The sequence below is a fragment of the Periplaneta americana genome, chromosome 3 (genome assembly GCF_040183065.1).
Source record: "Periplaneta americana isolate PAMFEO1 chromosome 3, P.americana_PAMFEO1_priV1, whole genome shotgun sequence".
NCBI classification, from domain to species: Eukaryota; Metazoa; Arthropoda; class Insecta; order Blattodea; family Blattidae; genus Periplaneta; species Periplaneta americana.
In genome coordinates, this window is record NC_091119.1 from 202,987,891 (window position 1) to 203,010,297 (window position 22,407).

Here is a 22,407-nt window from a genome sequence, read left to right on the forward strand (position 1 = left end):
GAAAAATTCTCTCCGTTCCATCACTCTTTCATCTAATAGCCTTAATTTATTAAAAAAACGAAAATGATTTTTTTCTATTAACATTAACTTAATTAGTTAATACTAATATAAAATTATATGAATTAAATTAATTTTAATTAATTAATTCTGTTTTAAAATATAAATATATTGGTATTAAAATATGCTACAATATGATAAATTTGCTTTCCAAGCAAACAAGAGTAAGGTGGTCCGCGGAACTGATCTGACTTAAAAAAGCGGTCACCACTTCAAAAAAGTTTGAGAAACGCTGCTTTAAGTGATATACAATTCGTATGATTAGCCTAGAGACTTTTAGAACTATGAAACATGAAGTTTAAATTTGAAGGAGAAATTATTGTGAACAAAGGGAATTTTTCTATATCATTAAGAAATATTAATTTACTTTAAATATCGAAACGAAACTTTTGTAGATCATTTCTAATGTCGGTCACCCCTCAGTATAAATTACCCTTTATCATTATGGTGATTATCTGTATGTTTATCATTCAGTATCAAGATTGGTATTAATAGACAGATATTTTTCCAAGTTGAATCAACTTTTGCTCATATGCAGTGCATGAAATCATCATTCAAATTATATTTGATAAGATGTACATTTGGATTTAAATGGCCATATTCTCAATGAGATATCTTAATATTTATTTCAGGAGATGTTCCCTAGTACCATTTCGCACAAAAGTTATTCATATCGCCAAAAGATTTCACTCCTATTTCCAATGAAGGGATTTGTATCATATACAAAAACGAGTGCAACAATATTGAGTGAGAGGGAAATGCTGATGAAAAATAAGAAACTCTTTGATCACACAGGTCTAGAAATTGGCTCCTCCTCACATCTCGTATAAAAACCTGATCAGAACGGGTTATCACTTGATAGCTTTCATTTTTCCCTCCATTCTCTAGCTTAAAAAAAAATCTCACAGTGAAATATTTTCAAGTCAGTCATTCGATGATTATTATTATTATATTAATCTTGTCCATAGATAACTGTTTACATATTTGAATATTATTCATGAAGTACACACAAAAAGAGGACAGGATCAATGCTTTTCAATCTTTTGCTTTATTTTACTAAATATATAACCATTTTCTGTTGTTTTAATTCCGACAGATTGAAGTGAACTTCCTTTCCTTCGTAAATATTTACACATACATCAGCGCTTCATTTATGATACTCTGAGGATTTGTTTGGGGAGGGGAGCTGGATACACAATACTTGGTTAATACGCCAGTGGTGGAAGATAAAAGTGTTTGTTATCTTGGTAAATCTCTGTTTGCTTGTCTGACTATATGACCCAGTGAAAATGTACACTGGAGTGTCGAAACACTAGATCATTTAAGTTACGTAAACTCTTTAGAATTCCATCGTTTCACTTCTCACTTCGTATCAAACTTATTCATCATAATTTTCAAATTAATGTAAATCAATATCATGATTATATTCTTCCCCACTTTAATTTATAGTAATCCATTTTTTGACACCAAAATACTTCACTACTTTAGTCCTGACTGATTCTCACAAGAAACATAACATGTTTCTAATTTACGAGATCGTGTACTTGTTTATTAAAAATTCTACTAAAAAGTATCTGCTTATATCAAGAATACGATCCACATGTTCATAGTCTTTTTCGTATTACAGTGAGACACTGATCTTTTATCACGTTGAAGTATATACACTTTTAAAACTGTGTACATGACCTTAATTATATTCATAATTGCACAGATGACAAGAAATATTGAAGACACAGTTTCTCCTAATAAACAGGAAGATAAACACAGCTCTCGACTGGTGTACTACCATTTACCTGCCCCTGGACAGCGTTAAAATCGGCGAGGAAGTCTCCGGGATCTGCATCGCTGGAGACTCATCTTGGATGTTCTCTTACGTCCGCAGTTAACCCAGAGAAACACGATCCACGATCTTTATCACTCTATAAAAAATCACTCATTAGACAAATAATCTGAGACTAGTAAGGCTCCGAAAGGTATTTCAGAGCTTGGTGGAATGAAAGAAGTGTTGGCTCCCTTGGAGTTCGTTCGTGACTATCATCAGCGGTGAGGAGACACAGAGCCTCGAGGGCTACTTGGAGCCACCGCGGTGACCGTTGGCGCACAGGTGGTTGTTGTGGTGGTGGTAGTTCTCCACTTCCTTCTCCAGGACGTGGTCGAAGTGGCCGTTATTGACGGGGTGGCATCTAGCACGGCAGACCTCGCCGTTGACGCAGGAGAAGCCGTTAGCAGCAGGTTGGCCGCGGTTGCTGGAGCCTCTGTGGCCGGACCTGGTGGACCGACGTCCGCCGCTGGCAGTGGCAGCAGGGCCTGCCTTGGCCTCCGTCCCCGCGGGTCCCCCGGTGGGCAGGAAGAACACACTGGGCGCAGGACTGGAGGCGAGGAGCTCTAGCTACAGTTCCGTAACAGGTATCGGCTTGAGAGTCTGCTGCTGAGCGGCGCGGACGATGTAGTCCTCGTCCGAGAAGGTCTTCTGGTACTCGTGCTCCTTGCGACTGATGGCACGGTTGTTCCACTTGTAGTCCTTGAGGGCGTCCTGCAGGCGACGCCTGTATCGGTACAGCAGGATCCCCAGAAGGGCCACAAGAGCGACACCCGTGCCGCAAAGGGCACCGATGATGGCCTGCTGTCGAGTGTCGTGAAGGGCACAGCCCAGCTCGTCTGCAGACAGAGATTTGAGGGGGCGATCTTTGAGGTGTTTTGGTGTTGCACATAATACTTGGCTGGCGTTGCGCTGCGTCAGAAGATCTCGAAGCCACAGCAGTGAACATCTGCACTCCAGCGGGTTCTCAGCCAGCTCCAACTTGCGCAGCTCGGGCCATGTGGCTAGAGGCTCAGAGAACGTGGTGAACGCGTTGTCACGGAGAACAAGATGCCGCAAATTCGGCAGACCTGCAAGCGCGCCTTCCTCTACCGACGACAGCTTCTTGTTACTGCTCAGGACTAGCGTCTCTAGATTCAAGTTGTCTGCGAGAGCGCCCTTCTCAACGCGCTCGAGGTGCTGCGCTCCAGACACGTCGAGCCTCTTGAGCTTCTCTAGGCCTTGAAATGCGTGCGCCTCGAGCGCAGTGAACTCGTTCTGACCCACGCTGAGCTCCTCCAGGCGGGGAAGCGTTGCGAGCTGTCGCGTGGGGATCACTTTGAGGCAGTTGTCGTGCAGGCCCAGGCTCCTGAGCACGGAGAGCCCCCGGAAAGCGTTCTCACTTATGTTTTGTAAGCCGGCGCCACTCACGTCGAGATTTGTTAGGCGGTTCAACCCCCGGAAAGCGTCGTCTGGAAGTGTCGTGAAAGCATTGAGGCCAACTTTCAGCTCGGCCAGGTTGCTCAGCTCCGTGAACGACGACGTAGGCACTGCGCGGAGTTGGTTGTCGTCCAAGTACAGCACTCTGAGCGCTGTCAGGCCGGCGAATGCTGCAGGATCAACACGAGATATCCTGTTCTGCCCCAGATCCAGTTCTTCTAGCTGCGGAAGGAGGCTGAACAGACGCTCTGGGAGTTCTTCTAAATAATTTCCTCTAAGACTGAGTACAGTTAATGCTCTCAGACCGAGAAAAGTCTTATTGCTCACGGAGGAAATTTTATTGTGGTTTAAGTGCAGCTCGACGAGTTTTCTCTGGGCTTCGAAGCTCTTGGTGGGGATGCTCACCAGGTGGTTGTAGGACAGGTCTACGTACTTGAGTTCTCCGTAGAATTGGAAGGCAGCGTCAACCGTCTTTATGCGGTTGTATTTTAGCACCAGGCGCTGGATGGAGGGGTTCAGCGTGATGGGGATCACGTCCAGGTTGGCCTCGATACAGGTCACCACCAGGGTGTCGTCGTCACAGGTGCACCCCGTGGGGCAGAACGCGAGCGCCCTGGCGGCGGATGCCAGCAGCGCTGCCAGGCAGACGAGCAGCAGGAGGGGTGGCGACGGGGCTGTCATTCTGCTAACGGCGCAGCATCGCGGCATCAGCGGCAGGGCGATCTGCAAGCAAGGAGAGCTCTCGTCAGTATGCGCTTTACTGGTATCCAAAGGTTCATACCCTAGTTTACTCTGAGATATAGTAGAGTTGTATTGGTTACAAATAATAAGATACATAATTTATAAACAATAAGCAATAGGAAAGAGATAATATTATAAGAAATGGTTTATAGTTACATATCAAATATATAATTTAGCAACAATAAACGATAGAAAAGGCATAATACAAAAAATGACACAATTACAAATGAAACATAAACAATAGTAAAGGGGGTTAACACAAGAAGTGAGTTAAGAATTACAAATTTAATACATGGTTTAGAATAGTCAATTGGAAATATATTATAATACTGTACAAGAAAATCCTCTGACTGAGGTTCTGGCTGATAATGTACATCTATTATCAGGCAGTGCATCTCACTTGACGATGTGTCAGAGGAAGAACAATTGTTTGTATGCTAAGAAATGGTTTATAGTTACAGATCAAATATATAATTTAGCAACAATAAACGATAGAAAAGGCATAATACAAGAAATGACACAATTGCAAATTAAAAATAAACAATAGTAAAGGGGGTTAACACAAGAAGTGAGTTATGAGTTACAAATTTCATACATGGTTTAGAATAGTCAATTGGAAATGTATAATACTGTACAAGAAAAATCTCTGACTGAGGTTCTGCTGATATGTACATCTATTATCAGGGAGTACATCTCACTTGACGATGTGTCAGAGGAAGAACAATTGTGTGTATACATCTTAAGTCTATGTAGCAATTGGAGGGGCAAAAGGAATTGGCGATGTATGCAATGGGGGGAATGCTCACTCTACCCCATTATTTCCTAACCTAGTTGCATCATAAGTGGTGCCTTCTTGGTATCACTTGTGAGGTTCAGACAAGTCTTCTGACAGTTGACTGAACAACAATACAAGACATAACTCCCACTTGCAAATTAAATGCACGATTAAAAACAAAAAACAATAGTACAATACTTCTAAATTAAATACATGATTCATAAATAATAAATGAGTAAATGGATAATATAACAAATTACTTTCATTTGCATGTACATTATTCGGATACAATAAACAATAGTAAATGTATAATACAAGAAATGACTTTCATTTGCAAATGCTTGATTTATAAGTAAAGGGATAATACCATAAAAAACTTACATTTTCAAAATAAATTTACGATCCAGAAATAATAAACATGAATAAAGGGTTAATACAAGAAATGACTTTCATTTGCAAGTTAAGTACAGTACGGACGGGAAGTCCTTTTATACTCTACTGGTCTGGTTCTATAAAGGAAAGAAGGAAGGAAATACATCGTTTCCATGGTGAAATGAGTATGAATAAGTAAAAATTACTAAACGATCGTGGATAATTATATTTTATAACACTCAGATTTAATGAAAAAGAAAAAGACAGAGCAATAACATGTAAGTGAAGTAACCTTTTCTGAAATCTTATATTTTAGCTGCAAGCAATTCCCATATTTTGGGCTGGAAAATGTGATAAAAAATAATGTACACTGGCGTTCAAAGATATCTGACTTCGAATTTTCTGTTCGTGTAAGTGAACTTCACAGCCACGGGATAAGTCAGAACCAAACAAAGAATGAATATAAGAGAATGAAAAACTGCGATCAGCACCATCTAACATTTCGCGGACGAAGTAATAAGACAAGCGCCCAATGTGGTGAACATTAGAACTACGTGATGGGTCAGTCACCATGAGTTCTCCACTTATCCGATAGAGATCGCTAGATGAGAAGGCAAGGTGGAAGACAGAAACTTGCAAAGAAATCAAGATTAATATTCTGCTCCTGGATCGTGTGTGTATATTATATAGTGATGTTTATAGACCTTGTAAAAAGTGTCGTTGAATGTATTGAAAATAGTAGATAGTAATATAATAATTTAAAATATCTAAGTAGTTTCTGCGGACTCTTCCAGTGCACCATACACCAAGCATCCAAAGAATACAATAATTTCAATTATCTAACCTTTTGTTTCCTTTTGTGTCCTTTTTTTTGTTATATTTTAATTGGTTGTATTAGAAGGTGTAGTCTCTTCTATCTTCTTATTGGCTCTAATATAAATTTTCATTGCAAGATGTTGTGAGGAATAAAAAATTTTAATGCCTTAATTTAAATTAGGTGACATATTCATCCATGTATTGATTTCAGAATGGGACGGGGGTTACGAACATAGTTAATCTTTTCGTCACCTGATACGCTGCTTGATGCATGGAGTAATTAGTTATGCTTTTCGCCACATGGTGTGCTGCTAGAAGCATGGCTTAATTAGTTATTATTAGAATAAAATTGAAAACATCAAATATCGTTTTCTCAAAAGTGCACTGAATGTTGGGAAAAGGCACCAACAACAATGGTCTACGAACTGGCTAAAGAGACTTTCTACATCTGAATGTTACGGGATCCTACATTGAACACCTGAAGAGTAAAGAAGCAAAGAGGAGAGACATAGACCCTGACTTCTACGCCACCGGCGCAATGTTGGAGAGAACCTGGACCAAAGAAAATCGGGAACAAAGACACATCCTAACACGCCTCGCCATTCACGGTTTCCATCACAAAATATGCAGTGACAAGACCCAGTGATAGTGCGTGTGAATTATGTGGCCAGAGATGTGACAGATATCACATAACAGACTAAGAACACTGAGTGAATATAGTAAAAACTAAACCTCAATGCCATTCGGGCGATAATTTTCTTATTATATATTAGAATAATAGGTGGCAGCAAGATCAATATCTACATTAGCGCCTCTAGCGTTTGAAACGGGTAAGTCAATAAGTTTCGCATCCTAGGTATTATATTAATTCATGACCAAAGATTTAACAAACTGACAAACTTTGAAATAGTTCCGTTTTTTCTCAATAGGTGACACTATTATTGAGACCTGTGGAAAAGTATTTGAGAGAATGTTGATGTAGATTAAGACGTATAAATTATTCTCATAATTTCCCGCTAAATTTAATGATTTTCTTTTGCAATTACGAGAGGGGTATGAAATTTTCAATTTTATAATGAGGGTATATATATGTACACTGACGTTCAAAGATATATCTGACCTCCGATTTTATGATTGTTTAAGAGAACCTTCCAACTATGGGATAACTCAGAACCAAAGATATAATTTTCTTTTCTAAATGAGCAGTGGATGATTAAGTACCAGGTCCTTTACTTAGGACCCTTGGCTTATAAAGAATCTGAAGGGTGGCATATGGTTAGTTGGATAATGATTATTGTTGCTTAACTAACGTCTACTAGCAGCAGACAAGTCAGATTATAAAAAAAAAGACAAACTTTGAAAGAGTTCCGCTAGTTCTCAATAGCTGGAACCATTATAGGGGCTGTTAAAAATGTGTTAGGGAAATGATTATGTAGATTAAGCATAAATTATTCTCACTATTGACAATATCAGCGGTTTCCAGCTAAACCCAGTGTTGTTTTAGAATCAGTAGAGTAGGATGAAAAATTGAATTTTATGAGGGTATATTTATGTACGATTGGCAACACTGACTGTTATCTTCGCCATCTATTCATAGAAGTAATAACTACAGAAGCCACACTTCAACACATTATCGATCACTATCGATTAGTACAATCAGATATCTTTGAACATCAGTGTACTATTGGTGACAGTGACTGTTTTCTTCGCCATCTAATCACAGCAGTAATAACTAAAGAAGCCACACTTACACGAACAAATTATCGATCACTATCGATTAGTAGAATCAGACATCTTTTTTTTATGTTTAATATTGGTCGACCAGCAAACTTCCTATACAGACCACTGTTAAAATTATGGAATATCACATGCAGAATATCATGCTGAGGTTGGCTCTAAAGGCTCCTCTAATTAATTTAAATTAATTAATTAAACATTTTTGTGAATTATGTGAACAAAGATATGATGATTTTCTCTGTTAAATTATGAAGAGTCGTCAGTATCACTAAGAAGGATGTCTTGAGGGAGTTTCCTTCCTTTTAAGTCGAGATGGCTGACAAGATCTTGCTCCAATGTTATATGTCACAGCTCCAGGAACACCAGGAAGTTTGTTGAAGAAAGATTTTGACATTGAATTGATGTAGTGTTCTAGTGGAAGAATTCCCAATTTTTGATGCAGTTGTTGATTTCTTACAAACCAGGGGGCAAGACATCTTTGAACATCAGTGTACTATTGGCGACAGTGACTGTTGTCTTCGCCATCTATTCACAGATGTAATAATTAAAGAAGCCACACTTACACGAACAAATTATCGATCTCTATCGATTTAGTAGAGGTCAGGTATCTTTGAACGCCAGTGTACACCACACGTCCATGCCAAAAATTCGCTAAATACATTGCAGACATACATTACTGTTTATTAATATCCAACGCTACACCTCGATCGTGAAAGAAAATCTGACGGCAAAGTAGAACTGTGCACTAGAGTGTACATCGAGAGGTAGAGAGGGTGCGATGAAGTAATGGGCCCTTTACTTCAATCTTGAAAGATCGATTGCTCTTGACAGAATCGTAGCCTTTTCTATAGGTGACACAATCTACAGTTAAATTCTCATGGGACTGGCGAGAAAGTTACACAAGATTTATATAGGAACCTCACTCCCGTGTTTGCCTCCCTTATTGGTTTCAGATCTAATATGACTGAAAGATTGAAAGCGCGGCGTAGGGAGTGATGCTATGGGTTAGGACAGCGAAGAGAACTACGTAGAAAAACAACGTATAGCTAGTAAAGGTTCTGAAATATAATGATAATTGTGGTGGTGGTAGTAGTAGTAGTAGTAGTAGTAGTAGTAGTAGTAGTAGTAGTAGTAGTAGCAATAATAATAATGATAATAATAATAATAATAATAATAATAATAATAATAATAACTTTGAAAGGTTGGAAGTAAATCCCGAAAAAAAAATTATACTAAATTTTTTTTCTGTTAGTAATTTGACTGGAATATATGAGAAATAATTTATAGAATTAAATAATATGAATATGATAGAGAAGAATATAACCAGTTTTATAGGCCTATGATTATGTCTCGTGACCAGAATATTGTATGAAATGGAACTATAAAAATTGGAGATTTATCCTTCGAAGAGGTGGAAAAATTAATATATCTGGGAGCAACAGTAACAAAATAAATATAAATGACACTCGGGAGGAAATTAAACGCAGAATAAATATGGGAAATGCCTGTTATTATTCGGTTGAGAAGTTTTGTCATCTAGTCTGCTGTCAAAAGATCTGAAAGTTAGAATTTATAAAACAGTTGTATTACCGATTGTTCTTTATGGTTGTGAAACTTGGACTCTCACTTTGACAGAGGAACAGAGATTAAGGGTGTTCGAGAATAAGGTGCTTAGGAAAATATTTGGGGCTAAGAGGGATGAAGTTACAGGAGAATGGAGAAAGTTACACAACGCAGAACTGCACGCATTGTATTCTTCACCTGACATAATTAGGAACATTAAATCCAGACGTCTGAGATGGGCAGGGCATGTAGCACGTATGGGCGAATTTAGAAATGCATATAGAGTGTTAGTTGGGAGCCCGGAGGGAAAAAGACCTTTGGGGAGGCCGACACGTAGATGGGAGGATAATATTAAAATGGATTTGAGGGAGATGGGATATGACGATAGAGACTGGATTAATCTTGCTCAGGATAAGGACCAATGGCGGGCTTATGTGAGGGCGGCAATGAACCTCCGGGTTCCTTAAAAGCCAATAAGTAAGTAAGTAAGTAAGTAATAAGTTTAAAAACTGGGTAATTTGATCTATTTTCGTTCTCACTCTTTCCCAATACCTGCAAATGGGAAAACATCAGAAAATACTGAAATATTGACGTTGGGCGTCAGAAATTGAACACATGACGTTGAAAACTGTACAGCCTCATTTACAATGACAACTAAAACGTAATTATAACATCAACATGAAAGCTAAAGGCTTGTTTACAATATTACAATTAAACATAAAAGTTACATAAACACAGTAGTTTGCGGTCAGGTTACCAAATGGGATCATTCACAATGATTCACATACACACTGACATTAATATTACCGTTAGACGTTAACATGAAAGTTTTCAAACTCCAAACTTTCATGTTTATGCTTACATGATTTTAAAACAACACACAATCAAATGGTGCTGAAGTATACAACAAAATATGATAAAATGACGTCGTTGTTATGTTTCCATGGTTACCAAGTATCTTTACAGTTATGTTTATGTTGCCATCGTGAATGGCGTTGCGATTTTTTTAAATTTAACGCTAAAGTTTGCATTCTTAAGTCAAAGCTCACATTTCCATTGTGAATGAGACGTAAAGTCTATTATATTAAATGTAGCAGTTTAAAATTTCCTTTAATTGAGGGTAACGTAACCATAACGACGTGAAATTTGAAGATCGGCAGCTCTAGCTAATATAAGTTCACAACGAGACGAATTTCGTCAATCAGAAGACAGAAGTGATGTGACAATGTAAACAGAGAATTGAATGCAATTGAATCGCGCACAGACACGGCAGAAAGGCTTTGTTTGATAGGAGGTTAACCATTTTTTTTTTTCAAGAAAACAGTTCTCGGAGGTTCAAGGCCTTCAGCAATACTGCAAATCTTTCTTGAAATAATGGCTGCATTGTATCAGTCTTTCAATCAAGGTCGCAAGATATAAACAAAACATACAGTCAAATGGTCTGACAACATTCGTGGCCGCGGCCGATCCATCGTTCGGAAAATGCGAAATTTATGTGATGCATCAGCTGATGGCTAAAATGTACAAGGGCTCCGTCATGATGGAAGAACATGCCCATCCTGGTAGCCAAGTGAATTACAAACAGATGTTTCGTTGCACCCATTATGAACAGTGCTGACCTCAGAATAGTCCATACTACCACTTACTTACTTACTTACTGGCTTTTAAGGAACCCGGAGGTTCATTGCCGCCCTCACACAAGCCCGCCATAGGTCCCTAACTGAGCAAGATTACTCCAGTCTCTATCATCATATTCCACCTCCCTCAAATCCATTTTAATATTATCTTCCCATCTACGTCTCGGCCTCCCTAAAGGTCTTTTCCACTCCGGCCTCCCAACTAACACTCTATATGCATTTCTGGATGCGCCCATATGTGCTACATGCCCTGCCCACCTCAAACGTCTGGATTTAATGTTCCTAATTATGTCAGGTGAAGAATACAATGCGTGCAGTTCTGTGTTGTGTAACTTTCTCCATTCTCCTGTAACTTCATCCCTCTTAGCCCCAAATATTTTCCGAAGCACCTTATTCTCAAACACCATTAATCTATGTTCCTCTCTCAAAGTGAGAGTCCAAGTTTCACAACCATACAGAACAATTCGTAATGTAACTGTTTTATAAATTCTAACTTTCAGATTTTTTGACAGCAGACTAGATGATAAAAGCTTCTCAACCGAATAATAACAGGCATTTCCCATATTTATTCTATGTTCATATTTGTTACTGTTGCTCCCAGATATTTGAATTTTTCCACCTCTTCAAAGGATAAATTTCCAATTTTTATATTTCCATTTCGTACAATATTCTGGTTACGAGACATAATCATATATTTTGTCTTTTCCAGCTTTACTTCCAAATCTATCACTTTACTTGCTTCGAGTAAAATTCCCGTGTTTTCCCTAATCGTTTGTGGATTTTCTCCTAACATATTCACGTCATCCGCATAGACAAACAGCTGATGTAACCCGTTCAATTCCATATTACCACTACCTAAAATATTTACTATTCCTTCTAAATTTCCCTGTATGTGTCCTGATATAGTTCAAAGAACTAACAACGGAAATGTTAGTCATGTAACATTACCATATCACTAGTTCAAAGACAGACGTTATCTAGATCTATGTCAAAGTAAGAAGATCCCAGGAAAGCCATCCTATGGTGTCGAACATGAAACATTGAAGATGTGAAGCGAGCACGCCACTTTGCGGTTAGTGTGGTTGGTCACAGTTCGAACTTTGGATTCAGAACGAAAATTGCAAAATGAAAGACATGTAATATTTAGAGGTTTTCGTATGACAGACATCGTAAACATGAAGATAAAGCTATGAAGGCAAGCATGCATAAAACATTCTTTTACACTTTCATAAATTCACGAAAACGAAGTCAGGTAAAACAACACCCACTCCAATGAATTCTCATAAATATTTAAAAAGCAAACACTGCTGGCCAGCGAGCCTACAGGTTCGATGCAGACCTGTAGGATACTTTTTATTCCATCTACATAACGCTACTGACCGCGGCACGAACGGCATTTGTTTCTGTTTTCAGTTTCACAACACGAAAACTTGATTCCACGAAGCAATTACTTAATTCATACAACACAAATTGTAAGAATCGCGATGATAATAAGTCTAAACGTCGCACGCATTCACGCTAGAACTAGGCTGTATATTATTAATGGAAATATAATTTAAAACGTTCATAGTTTTGTTAATTTTCATTCATGAAAGTTTCAAAAGGGATACGGCAAGCAGTTAGTTCAAGAAGTTATAATCCCGTCGCTCTAATTTCCGGCAGCCAATCACGTTGCAGGTCGGCTACATTTAAACATGATTGTGATTAGCCGATGAAGACGTTAAGCATTTTCTAAGGCTGGATAAATACTTAACATAATCGCCCGCCATTTTGGCTCTTTCGTTGGCGTTCGCAGAAAGCACACGAAGACGTTATTTGCCGCTCAGTGAATTTGAATTACAGTGCGTTTGATTTATTATCATAGGAGCTACGACATGATAATGTTTAACGGTGTGGAAAATAGATTCCACGTCTGGTAGCTCGGCAACGAAAGAACAAAAATGGCGAACGATAATACCTAGCTAGACTTTATAGAGCCTTCACTTCCTAAGACGCGAGCAGAGAGGAGGAGTCACGCCGGGAATAACAGCGTCGCGACTATAATCGTTAATAGTTTTCTTGCGTAATACTGTTAAAAGTTTGTTTTTAAATCGATATATTTAATATACAGTGTGTTAACAAATCTGCGGGACACCTTTGGGGAATGAAGATGACCTAAAAAGGAGCAAACAATTTCATACAATTGTAATTATAGTTAATTTCGCTCTGTTTTTAATTAGCATACATCTACTCTCTGTTAGTATCGGCTGTTATAAAAATAGGAGTTCACTACTCATTTTATTACCATCGTCAATGTATTACCTGATTATCTCAAAGTTTTGAAGGGCCAAGACAAAAGGTTAAGAACACAATTTTACATACGCATTATCTTCTACTGAAGTGATGAATTGAATTGGTTATTTTAGAAATCACACAAGTTCACTAATAACAAAAACGAGCTTGTCTTTATGAAGTTAATACATGTATTTGCAAAATGATGTCACGACAGTATTTTCCTGGCTTAGCAGTAACAGAGATGGCGCACCTGAGGAGTTGCAGTATGGGACTTCAGTAAGATGTCAGTGTTTTCACTTTAAAGTATTCTAGAATTTTGCTTTTCATTTTGTAATATGAAGAACAATAATAAATGATGTACTAAATTTTGTAGTTAAATAGCTTTCGTTCTCAGTAATTAACATGTAAAATATATAATAGTACATTATGCAACGAGCCTATAATGAAGGTAATTAAGAAGCTTCTTAATTACCATTATAGGAAAAGTTTCATACGACTTTTTATGCTCGACCATATTTCTAACTTGATATTATTAATTTTCTTTGTATCTGACCTTGACCAATGTCCTGTATGTTGTGAGATGTTGGCAGACGCGAAAGTATTGATTTTTTTCCGAGGAACAGATGCTCACATTGACATTGCTAGGCCATAAGAACCTACAGAGATAACATTGAAATTAAATTAGACATTGAAAAACGAGATGACAAATTGAATTTATTTGAATATTATTTACAATTAACGCTAATTATTATAGTAACAGAACATAACCTTCTGCGACAGTATTGGATTTCCAGCCTCCGTGACTTTTCGCTAATTCTCTTTCGATTGCATATACGAGAATAATCGATACTTGCCGTTTTATAACGGTAGAAAGCTGACCTGACACTGGCTGAACAGTTGTAACCTGAGTCGTCATTGGCTGAAAGACCTGACCTTTAATGAGTAGGTGTACTTTAATGACATGCATTAAAGGTCTGCTACCAGGTGTATAATTACTACATTTCGGCATGGTCGAACATAAAATCTATTATAATTTTTGCTGCAAATATTTCGGGCATTTGAGAAACAACACATATCGACGAACTTTAGGACAATCTGGCACTGTCAAATATGATTACACGTTCCTTTAACCCTCGTGCTACCTAGGTATTTTGCAAGGTACTACTACCAAGGAGGGGTAATACAATTACCCCAATCAAAATCATTATACCAATCTTTGTTAAACACTTGAAATATTAACAATGCATATATTATTGACTATGGATCTATACTAAATGTAAAAATATAAAATAATTTTCCACTTTTTTTTAATACAGGGTGATTTTTAAGTCCTGTTCAATTTTGTTAAAAACTTATATCAAAATTAATGAACTTCAGATAGCCCTATATTATTGGTGACATGAGGAAACATATCTGTAAAGTTGAACTTGCCTACCTTCCATTTGAAGGAAAATTCCTCAACGCTATATAATTTTCACAGGGTGGAAAACACAGCTACAAGCAATGAAAGTTACATTATTATAAAAGAAATTGTAAATAATTTCGGTTACCGTATTTGTTGAAATTTAAATGTTCAAATACAATATAGTGTGTCAGGGACAAAATTTATCAATAAGAAAGTTTAATAACTCGCGTAATAATGGAGATAGGAAAATGAAATTTGCGGCAAATGAAAGACGGACATTTTAAGTTTTATGTGTGATGTTGGCAATATTTGGTCATTGTTGTTGACATAGCTGTAATTAAAATGGCGTTCACAGTGCAACAAAAAGTTCAATGCTGCTATTGGCTTGCCGAATTCAAGTATTCGAAGATAGTGGAGAGAAGATTTAGGCAACAGTGGCCTGAGAAGCAACCACCAGATAGGCACACAATTACAACTTGGCATAGAAAGCATACAAGATTCAATTGGTTCAAAAGTTGAAACCAAACGACTTGCCTGCACGATATGATTTCGCTAGTGACATGTTGTTGAAAATTGATATTGAAAATGGATATCTGCAGAAGGTCGTGTTTAGTGATGAGTCCACCTTCCACGTCTGTGGGATCGTCAACAGGCATAATTGGGGATACATAAAGGACATTGTGTACAAGACTGTAGTGGCAGATTTGGAGGATCTGCGTCGGAGAATTGTCGCTGCTTGTGCAACTGTCACTCCAGAGATGTTACGAAACACATGGCAAGAATTTGAATATCGCCTGGACATCTGTCGTGCTACAAGAGGTGCACACATAGAAATTTATTAGTGGTCATTCGAAACTTTGGAAGTCCCTTTGTCAATTCCCGCAAACATCATTTTCATCCATCAATTATTTGGTAAGTTATTAAACTTTCTTATTGGTAAATTTTGTACCGGACACCCTGTATATACAACCATGAACACTTTCAAGACATTTAGTTTTCTGCTGAAATTCAAATATATGAACACCATATATAGGGCCTACTACAATGAATAGCTGGAAAAAATATTCTACTACTAATTATTTCTAACAAAATCACTTTTAAAATAACTATAAGACTTACTTACTGGCTTTTAAGGAACCCGGAGGTTCACTGCCGCCCTCACATAAGCCCGCCATTGGTCTCTATCCTGAGCAAGATTAATCCAGTCTCTATCATCATATCCCACCTCCCTCAAATCCATTTTAATATTATCTTCCCATCTACGTCTCGGCCTCCACAAAGGTCTTTTTCCCTCCGGCCTCCCAACCAATACTCTATATTAATTTCTGGATTCGCCCATACGTGCTACATGCCCTGTCCATCTCAAACGTCTGGATTTAATGTTACTAATTATGTCAAGACAAGAATACAATGCGTGTAGTTCTGTGTTGTGTAACTATAACACACAGAAATAAAATTTTTAAAATATTGGAAACAATACTCATGACGATATACTCGTAAATAACAACATGAATAATGATATGAACAACAGAAAATAAAATAATTTGTCAACAGACAAGCTGAAAAATGTAGGAAATGAACCAACGAATTGAATTTCATATCCTGGAGTTTTCGTGACTAGCAAGGGGGTAAGAAGATTACCCCACTAAAATAACGCAAATTACTTATTAAAGTAGATGAATTATTTATGTTATTCTCATTTAAAAATGTTAGTAGACATGTAAGGGACAAATACATAGAATTTCAAAAATAAATATAGAGAAAAATGAAAATAATATTGAAACGTCATCAGTGGGGTAATCCCATTATCCCCCTTGATGGCAGTAGTTGGAAATATTGCAATCCATATGGAAAGTTCACCCTAAGTACAGCCAATATTAATCAACTACATACAGTTTTTTTCAAGGTTTCTGAAAATATATGTTAACTACATGTATTGTGTAGTTTTCCAGATAATCGGTTCAAATGTTTATCCTTGTAATTGAATTAATCTGCTTACTATTTATTTTTGCATAACTTTTGTCTTGTTCTCAAAATCTCACAGTTACAATGATGGTGTGAAATCTATGAAATACGCTGACAAATGGAATGGAGTAGACAGGATTATACACAAAATGTATAATTATATTATAATTAGAAATAAGTACTAAGGTATTTGACTTCATTTATAAATTATACGGTGTACGTTCTCATACTGTTGAGGGCATAAAGAATTTAGTATTATTTGTGCGAGGTCGTGCGTATTTGCTTGGTTTCCGCACAAAACCAATCCGCGGAAAGTCTAAAATTCCACATTCAGTATTCCCAACCTAACACACATAACAATTTCCCTCTTCTTACCGCTTAAGTGACACATTGATTTTACTGCTTTAGGCTTTTAACATATTATATTTAGAGACGTTCAATATAGTAATAATTATAAATTGGAAACTTACCACTGCAATTTCACCTAAATTGCACTGTTAATTATTGTTTTTAAATATTTGCAAAAATTAAGTAAACTCTACAACTCCACTAAAGTTACTGCATTCGTGATGCAAGTAACATTAAGGAAGCCGTGAAAAAATCAACAAGATTCCATAGACTGGGGGAAAAAAAAAGACAGACGTATATCACGGCCTGCTGGAGTATAGTAAACACAGAAAACATTTTAAAGCAACAATGTTGAAGATAGATATTTTTGTTTTGCAAATTTGCCGTCATTGAACAGAAACCAAGATGGAGATTTCATTGCAACTAATTAGAAATTCCTCTTTCAGGTATGTAATAAACGATCTTCGCACAAAATAATGTACGATACACGAGCGGTATGTTTTCTTTCAATGCTCGGAAAATAAAAAAGCTCAACTACGTTTCGCTTTTTCAAACTTTTCCTCCAATATGAAAACTTCAACATACCGCTCTTGTAACGCATATTACTATTATATGTATTTACGTTTCCTGGATATTGACAACTATCCAATTGTTGTCAAATGACATTAATTTGTCTCCTCCTCGAAGGAAGGCATACGTGTAGCATATCATTTCATGCCTGAAGATCAACTCGACTAAATAACGTGTTAGTGTTTCGAAAATCGATGCATGTTCAGGAAAAAAATACGTCAATGGTATATTACAAGTGTAAATGATTGAAACAAATGGATCACAGCTAATACATATCATTTCAAAATTATACCCCAGTCAATGGAACATAAAGATATACCCGGGGTTTATTAACAGGCCTGTGAAGTACGTAGTAAGTGGGTTCGGTGTGTTGTAACAGAGACCAAGCGTAACAAATTATATGTTAGCTTAATGTGGGTGGAAATGTATTACAGAAGTGGGTGCAACCCACGTTTTACTGCAACTGTTTGACGAAGGAACTTTCAGCATTTCCATTATATGATTTACCTACAGCATGCGCCCTAAAAACGAGTTTGTTTTCAAATGAAGCATTGTTACATACAAGTGAAATATGATCACTATTACTTCAACACCAAAGGAATAAGAGTTTGACTACCGATTATTTTGAAAACCTCTGCCAACCTAATTTTAATACTCATTAACCAATTCCCACTTTAATACAGGGTGTGTCAGGAGCAAAAGTGGAATACTTCAGGATAATGTAGTTTAGTTTGGGTTAACCTACATCGATTTAACCTGGTATAGTATACCTATGTCAGAAATGTAAAGGTTGCAATGTTATTGACGGGCGAGCTTTTAAATAGACAGACATTAGAATACCTATTTCTACGTTTTAGAATGTGATATGACACATTACTGAAAATGCTGCATTTTTCATAATTACGTTCAGACTGTCAGAATATAAAATAATTACACAAGAAAAATTACTAACGTTGCCCATATTATGGATACCATGAATTATAAAATCATATTAGATACCAAGAGAAGATCTGGGGCTAAGAGAGATGAGGTTTCAGGAGAATGGAAAAAGTTACACAACGCAGAACTTCACGCATTGTATTCTTCATCTGACATAATTACTTACTTACTGGCTTTTAAGGAACCCGGAGGTTCATTGCCGCCCTCACATAAGCCCGCCATTGGTCCCTATCCTGAGTAAGATTAATCCATTCTCTATCATCATATTCCACCTCCCTCAAATCCATTTTAATATTATCTTCCCATCTACGTCTCGGCCTCCCTAAAGGTCTTTTTTCCTCCGGCCTCCCAACTAACATTCTATATGCATTTCTGGATTCGCCCATACGTGCTACATGCCTTGCCCATCTCAAACGTCTGGATTTAATGTTCCTAATTATGTCAGGTGAAGAATACAATGCGTGCAGTTCTGTGTTGTGTAACTTTCTCCATTCTCCTGTAACTTCATCCCTCTTAGCCCCAAATATTTTACTAAGCACCTTATTCTGAAACAGCCTTAACCTATGTTCCTTTCTCAAAGTGAGAGTCCAAGTTTCACAACCATACAGAACAACCGGTAATATAACTGTTTTATGAATTCTAACTTTCAGATTTTTTGACAGCAGACTGGATGACAAAAGCTTCTCAACCGAATAATAACAGGCATTTCCCATATTTATTCTGCGTTTAACTTCCTCCCGAGTATCATTTATATTTGTTACTGTTGCTCCAAGATATTTCAACTTCTCCACCTCTTCGAAAGATAAATTTCAAATTTTTATATTTCCATCTACATTTGGTCTCCTCAAATGTCTTTTTCCCTCAGGTCTTGCAACTAACACTCTATATGCATTTCTGGATTCACCCATACGTGCTACACGCCCTGCCCATTTCAAACGTCTGGATTTAATGTTCCTAATTATGTCAGGTGAAGAATACAATGCGTGCAGTTCTGCGTTGTGTAACTTTCTCCATTCTCCTGTAACTTCATCCCTTTTAGCTTCAAATATTTTACTAAGCACCTTATTCTCAAACACCCTTAATCTCTGTTCCTCTCTCAAAGTGAGAGTCCAAGTTTCACAACCAAACAGAACAACCGGTAATATAACTGTTTTATAAATTCCAACTTTCAGGTTTTTTGACAGCAGACTGGATGACAAAAGCTTCTGAATCGAATAATAACAGGCATTTCCCATATTAATTCTGCGTTTAATTTTCTTTGGAATGTGATTTATATTTGTTACTGTTGTTCCAAGGCATGTGAATTTTTCCACATACTCCTGTTTATATTCTAAGATGGGAGGAGATCTGACGTATTACTTCTCTCTTTACTTTATTGTTCATTAAAATCCATGAGTACCTGCCAGGTGTGAACCAGTGACCTCAGATGTCAGCTAGTTGGTATATTAAATACTACAGGAATAAAAGGAAATGTTATCATGAATTTTATAAACTTTGTTCCGTCCCGTACTCAGGCTGGTAAAAATTATTCAACATACAGGTGAGGGCGCTTAGCGGAATAGAACAAATAAAAAGAAAAACGGTAACCGCAAGGTCTGTGTGTGGGCAGGAACAAGCAGAAAATGATATATTTTGTGTTTACTTACTTTTATGATTTAATACTCTCGCAAATTAAAAAAAAAAGTTCAAGTTCACCACTAAAACTTTAACTAGCTCCCGTACAAACACAAAAAGCGATAATTGCATTTCATTGGTCAACTAAATCAACATTTGTTAAACATTGGAATTAAAAACACACAGAGCAGAAAATCTCAAAGCTGTGGGACAGTGCGTTAGTGATATCACCTACAGCTTACACAAGCCCGCAACACAATTTGCACTGCCTCCTATTAGACACAGAGACAACTGCCAGATGGCATTGGCCGTAACCTAGACGACACTAGCCTGAGGTTTCCCAAAGATATGTTGTAATAAGAGAAGTACTTTATCAGTAATAAAAGCACACAGCTAAATATACTGATTTTATTATTATCTTCCGAGAAATGTGTTTCGCAGGTAACAATGCTACAAACAAATGAAAGCTACGCGGAAGATTACCACATTTAATTTTTCAGAAGTAGGGACAAAATAATTTTTTAAGGTGACATGTATTTATTTAGCCTGACGAGTTACTCCCTTGGTTTGAATTGTAAATTATTTAAAAATAGCGTGTAAGAGGGTCTTAGACTAGAAATATTTAGCTAAAATGTAGTTCTGTTTATAAATATGCATAAGGATGTAATTATTTCTCTTATTTGAACTGTTGTATCAGTGAAGCGAGGTGAGTCAGTGAAGTTATGGTTTTACAGTGCAGTGAATAGTTTCGATCAGTGATAATTTATAGTGTCAATGAAATGTGTTCTATACAGTCAGTGGAATGTGTTATAGAGTGTCAGTGAAATGTGTCCTAAAGTGTCAGTGAAATGCGTCATAGTGCCGCTACAGTGAGTGAGATGAGAGTAAAGTGAAAGACTATTATCAGTACCAATGAGAAACGTATGTAGGACCTATACATATGTAGGATGTATTGTAAAATTAGGTTCACTTATTAATTAGGTTATTTTATGCAATTAGGTTATTTTATGTATTATTATTAATTGTAACTATGTGTTCAATTGTATTGTGTATTGTATAATTGTAAAGAAAGAAAGCAAGCGAATGGAGAAAGTAGGCAAAAAACAAGAAAACAGGAAGAAAAGAAAAGGAGAGGAGAGGAGAGGGGAGGGGAGAAGAGGGGATGGGGAGGAGAGGAGAGGAGAGGAGAGAAGAGGAGAGAAGAGAAGAGAAGAGAAGAGAAGAGAAGAGAAGAGAAGAGAAGAGGAGAGGAGAGGAGAGGAGAGGAGAGGAGAGGAGAGGAGAGGAGAGGAGAGGAGAGGAGAGGGAGGGGAGGGGAGGGGTGGGGTGGGGTGGGGGTGGGGTGGGGTGGGGGAGGGAGGGGAGGGGAGTGGAGTGGAGAGGAGAGGAGAGGAGAGGAGAGGAGAGAGAGAGGAGAGGAGAGAGAGAGGAGAGGAGAGGAGAGAGGAGAGGAGAGGAGAGGAGAGGAGAGGAGAGGAGAGGAGAGGAGAGGAGAGGAGAGGAGAGGAGAGGAGAGGAGAGGAGAGGAGAGGAGAGGAGAGAGAGAAGAGGAGAGAAGAGAAGAGAAGAGAAGAGAAGAGAAGAGAAGAGAAGAGAAGAGAAGAGAAGAGAAGAAGAAAGAGAAGAGAAGAGAAGAGAAGAGAAGAGAAGAGAAGAGAAGAGAAGAGAAGAGAAGAGAAGAGAAGATTGGAGAGAGGAGGGAAGAGGGCAGAGAGGAGAGGGCAAAGAGCACGAGGGCCAGAGGGCATGAGGGCACGAGAGCACGAGGGCACGAGAGCACGAGAGCACGAGGGTGTGAGGGCACGAGAGCATGAGGGCACGAGGGCATGAGGGCACCAGGGCATGAGGGCACCAGGGAATGAGGGCACGAGGGCAGAGGGGAGAGGGGAGAGAGGAGAGGATATTTTCATAACTCTAACCTACAATCCACAATAACCTGAAATTGCTACTGCTTCACTCCCACGTGTAAAACCGACTGATCGTTCTGACATTGTTACTTGCGTTTTCGCACTGGAACTCAAAAACTGAATATGTAGGCCTATAGGTTAAATAAAACAGTATTTAGCATGAAGAAAACCATTCAGAGGGGTAGGCCTATGTTTCATTACTATGGAAGCAAATAACTTCCAAAATGTCTGGTATTCTCCATTGGAAATAAATTTGAAAAAATTTAATTTGAACTTCTAATGAACTTAGCAGCATTTGCTGCAGAAGCCACTAGTGTTTATGTAATTTAAAATGCATAAATTTCGGTTTAAAATTGCAGAAGTTTTAAAATTACATAAGCGTCCCCTTGATTGTACGCTGAATAAATAAACTGAAATATCATAAGTTACTACTGGGCCTGTAAATAGCG

At 37.7% G+C, this 22,407-nt stretch overlaps 1 protein-coding gene across 3 annotated transcripts in view; it reads right to left on the reverse strand.

The window, feature by feature from the left end:
- Positions 1–1,086: 1,086 nt before the first annotated feature.
- The window catches only part of LOC138696966 (insulin-like growth factor-binding protein complex acid labile subunit), a 1,304,936-nt gene continuing 1,283,615 nt past the window's right edge, over positions 1,087–22,407 (reverse strand). For all 3 annotated transcript variants that reach the window (XM_069822505.1, XM_069822504.1, XM_069822506.1), the window contains one exon: positions 1,087–4,018. In XM_069822505.1, the coding sequence (XP_069678606.1) occupies positions 2,447–4,018 (1,572 nt within the window). In that variant the 3' untranslated portion in view covers positions 1,087–2,446. The remainder of the gene's footprint in view (positions 4,019–22,407) is intronic.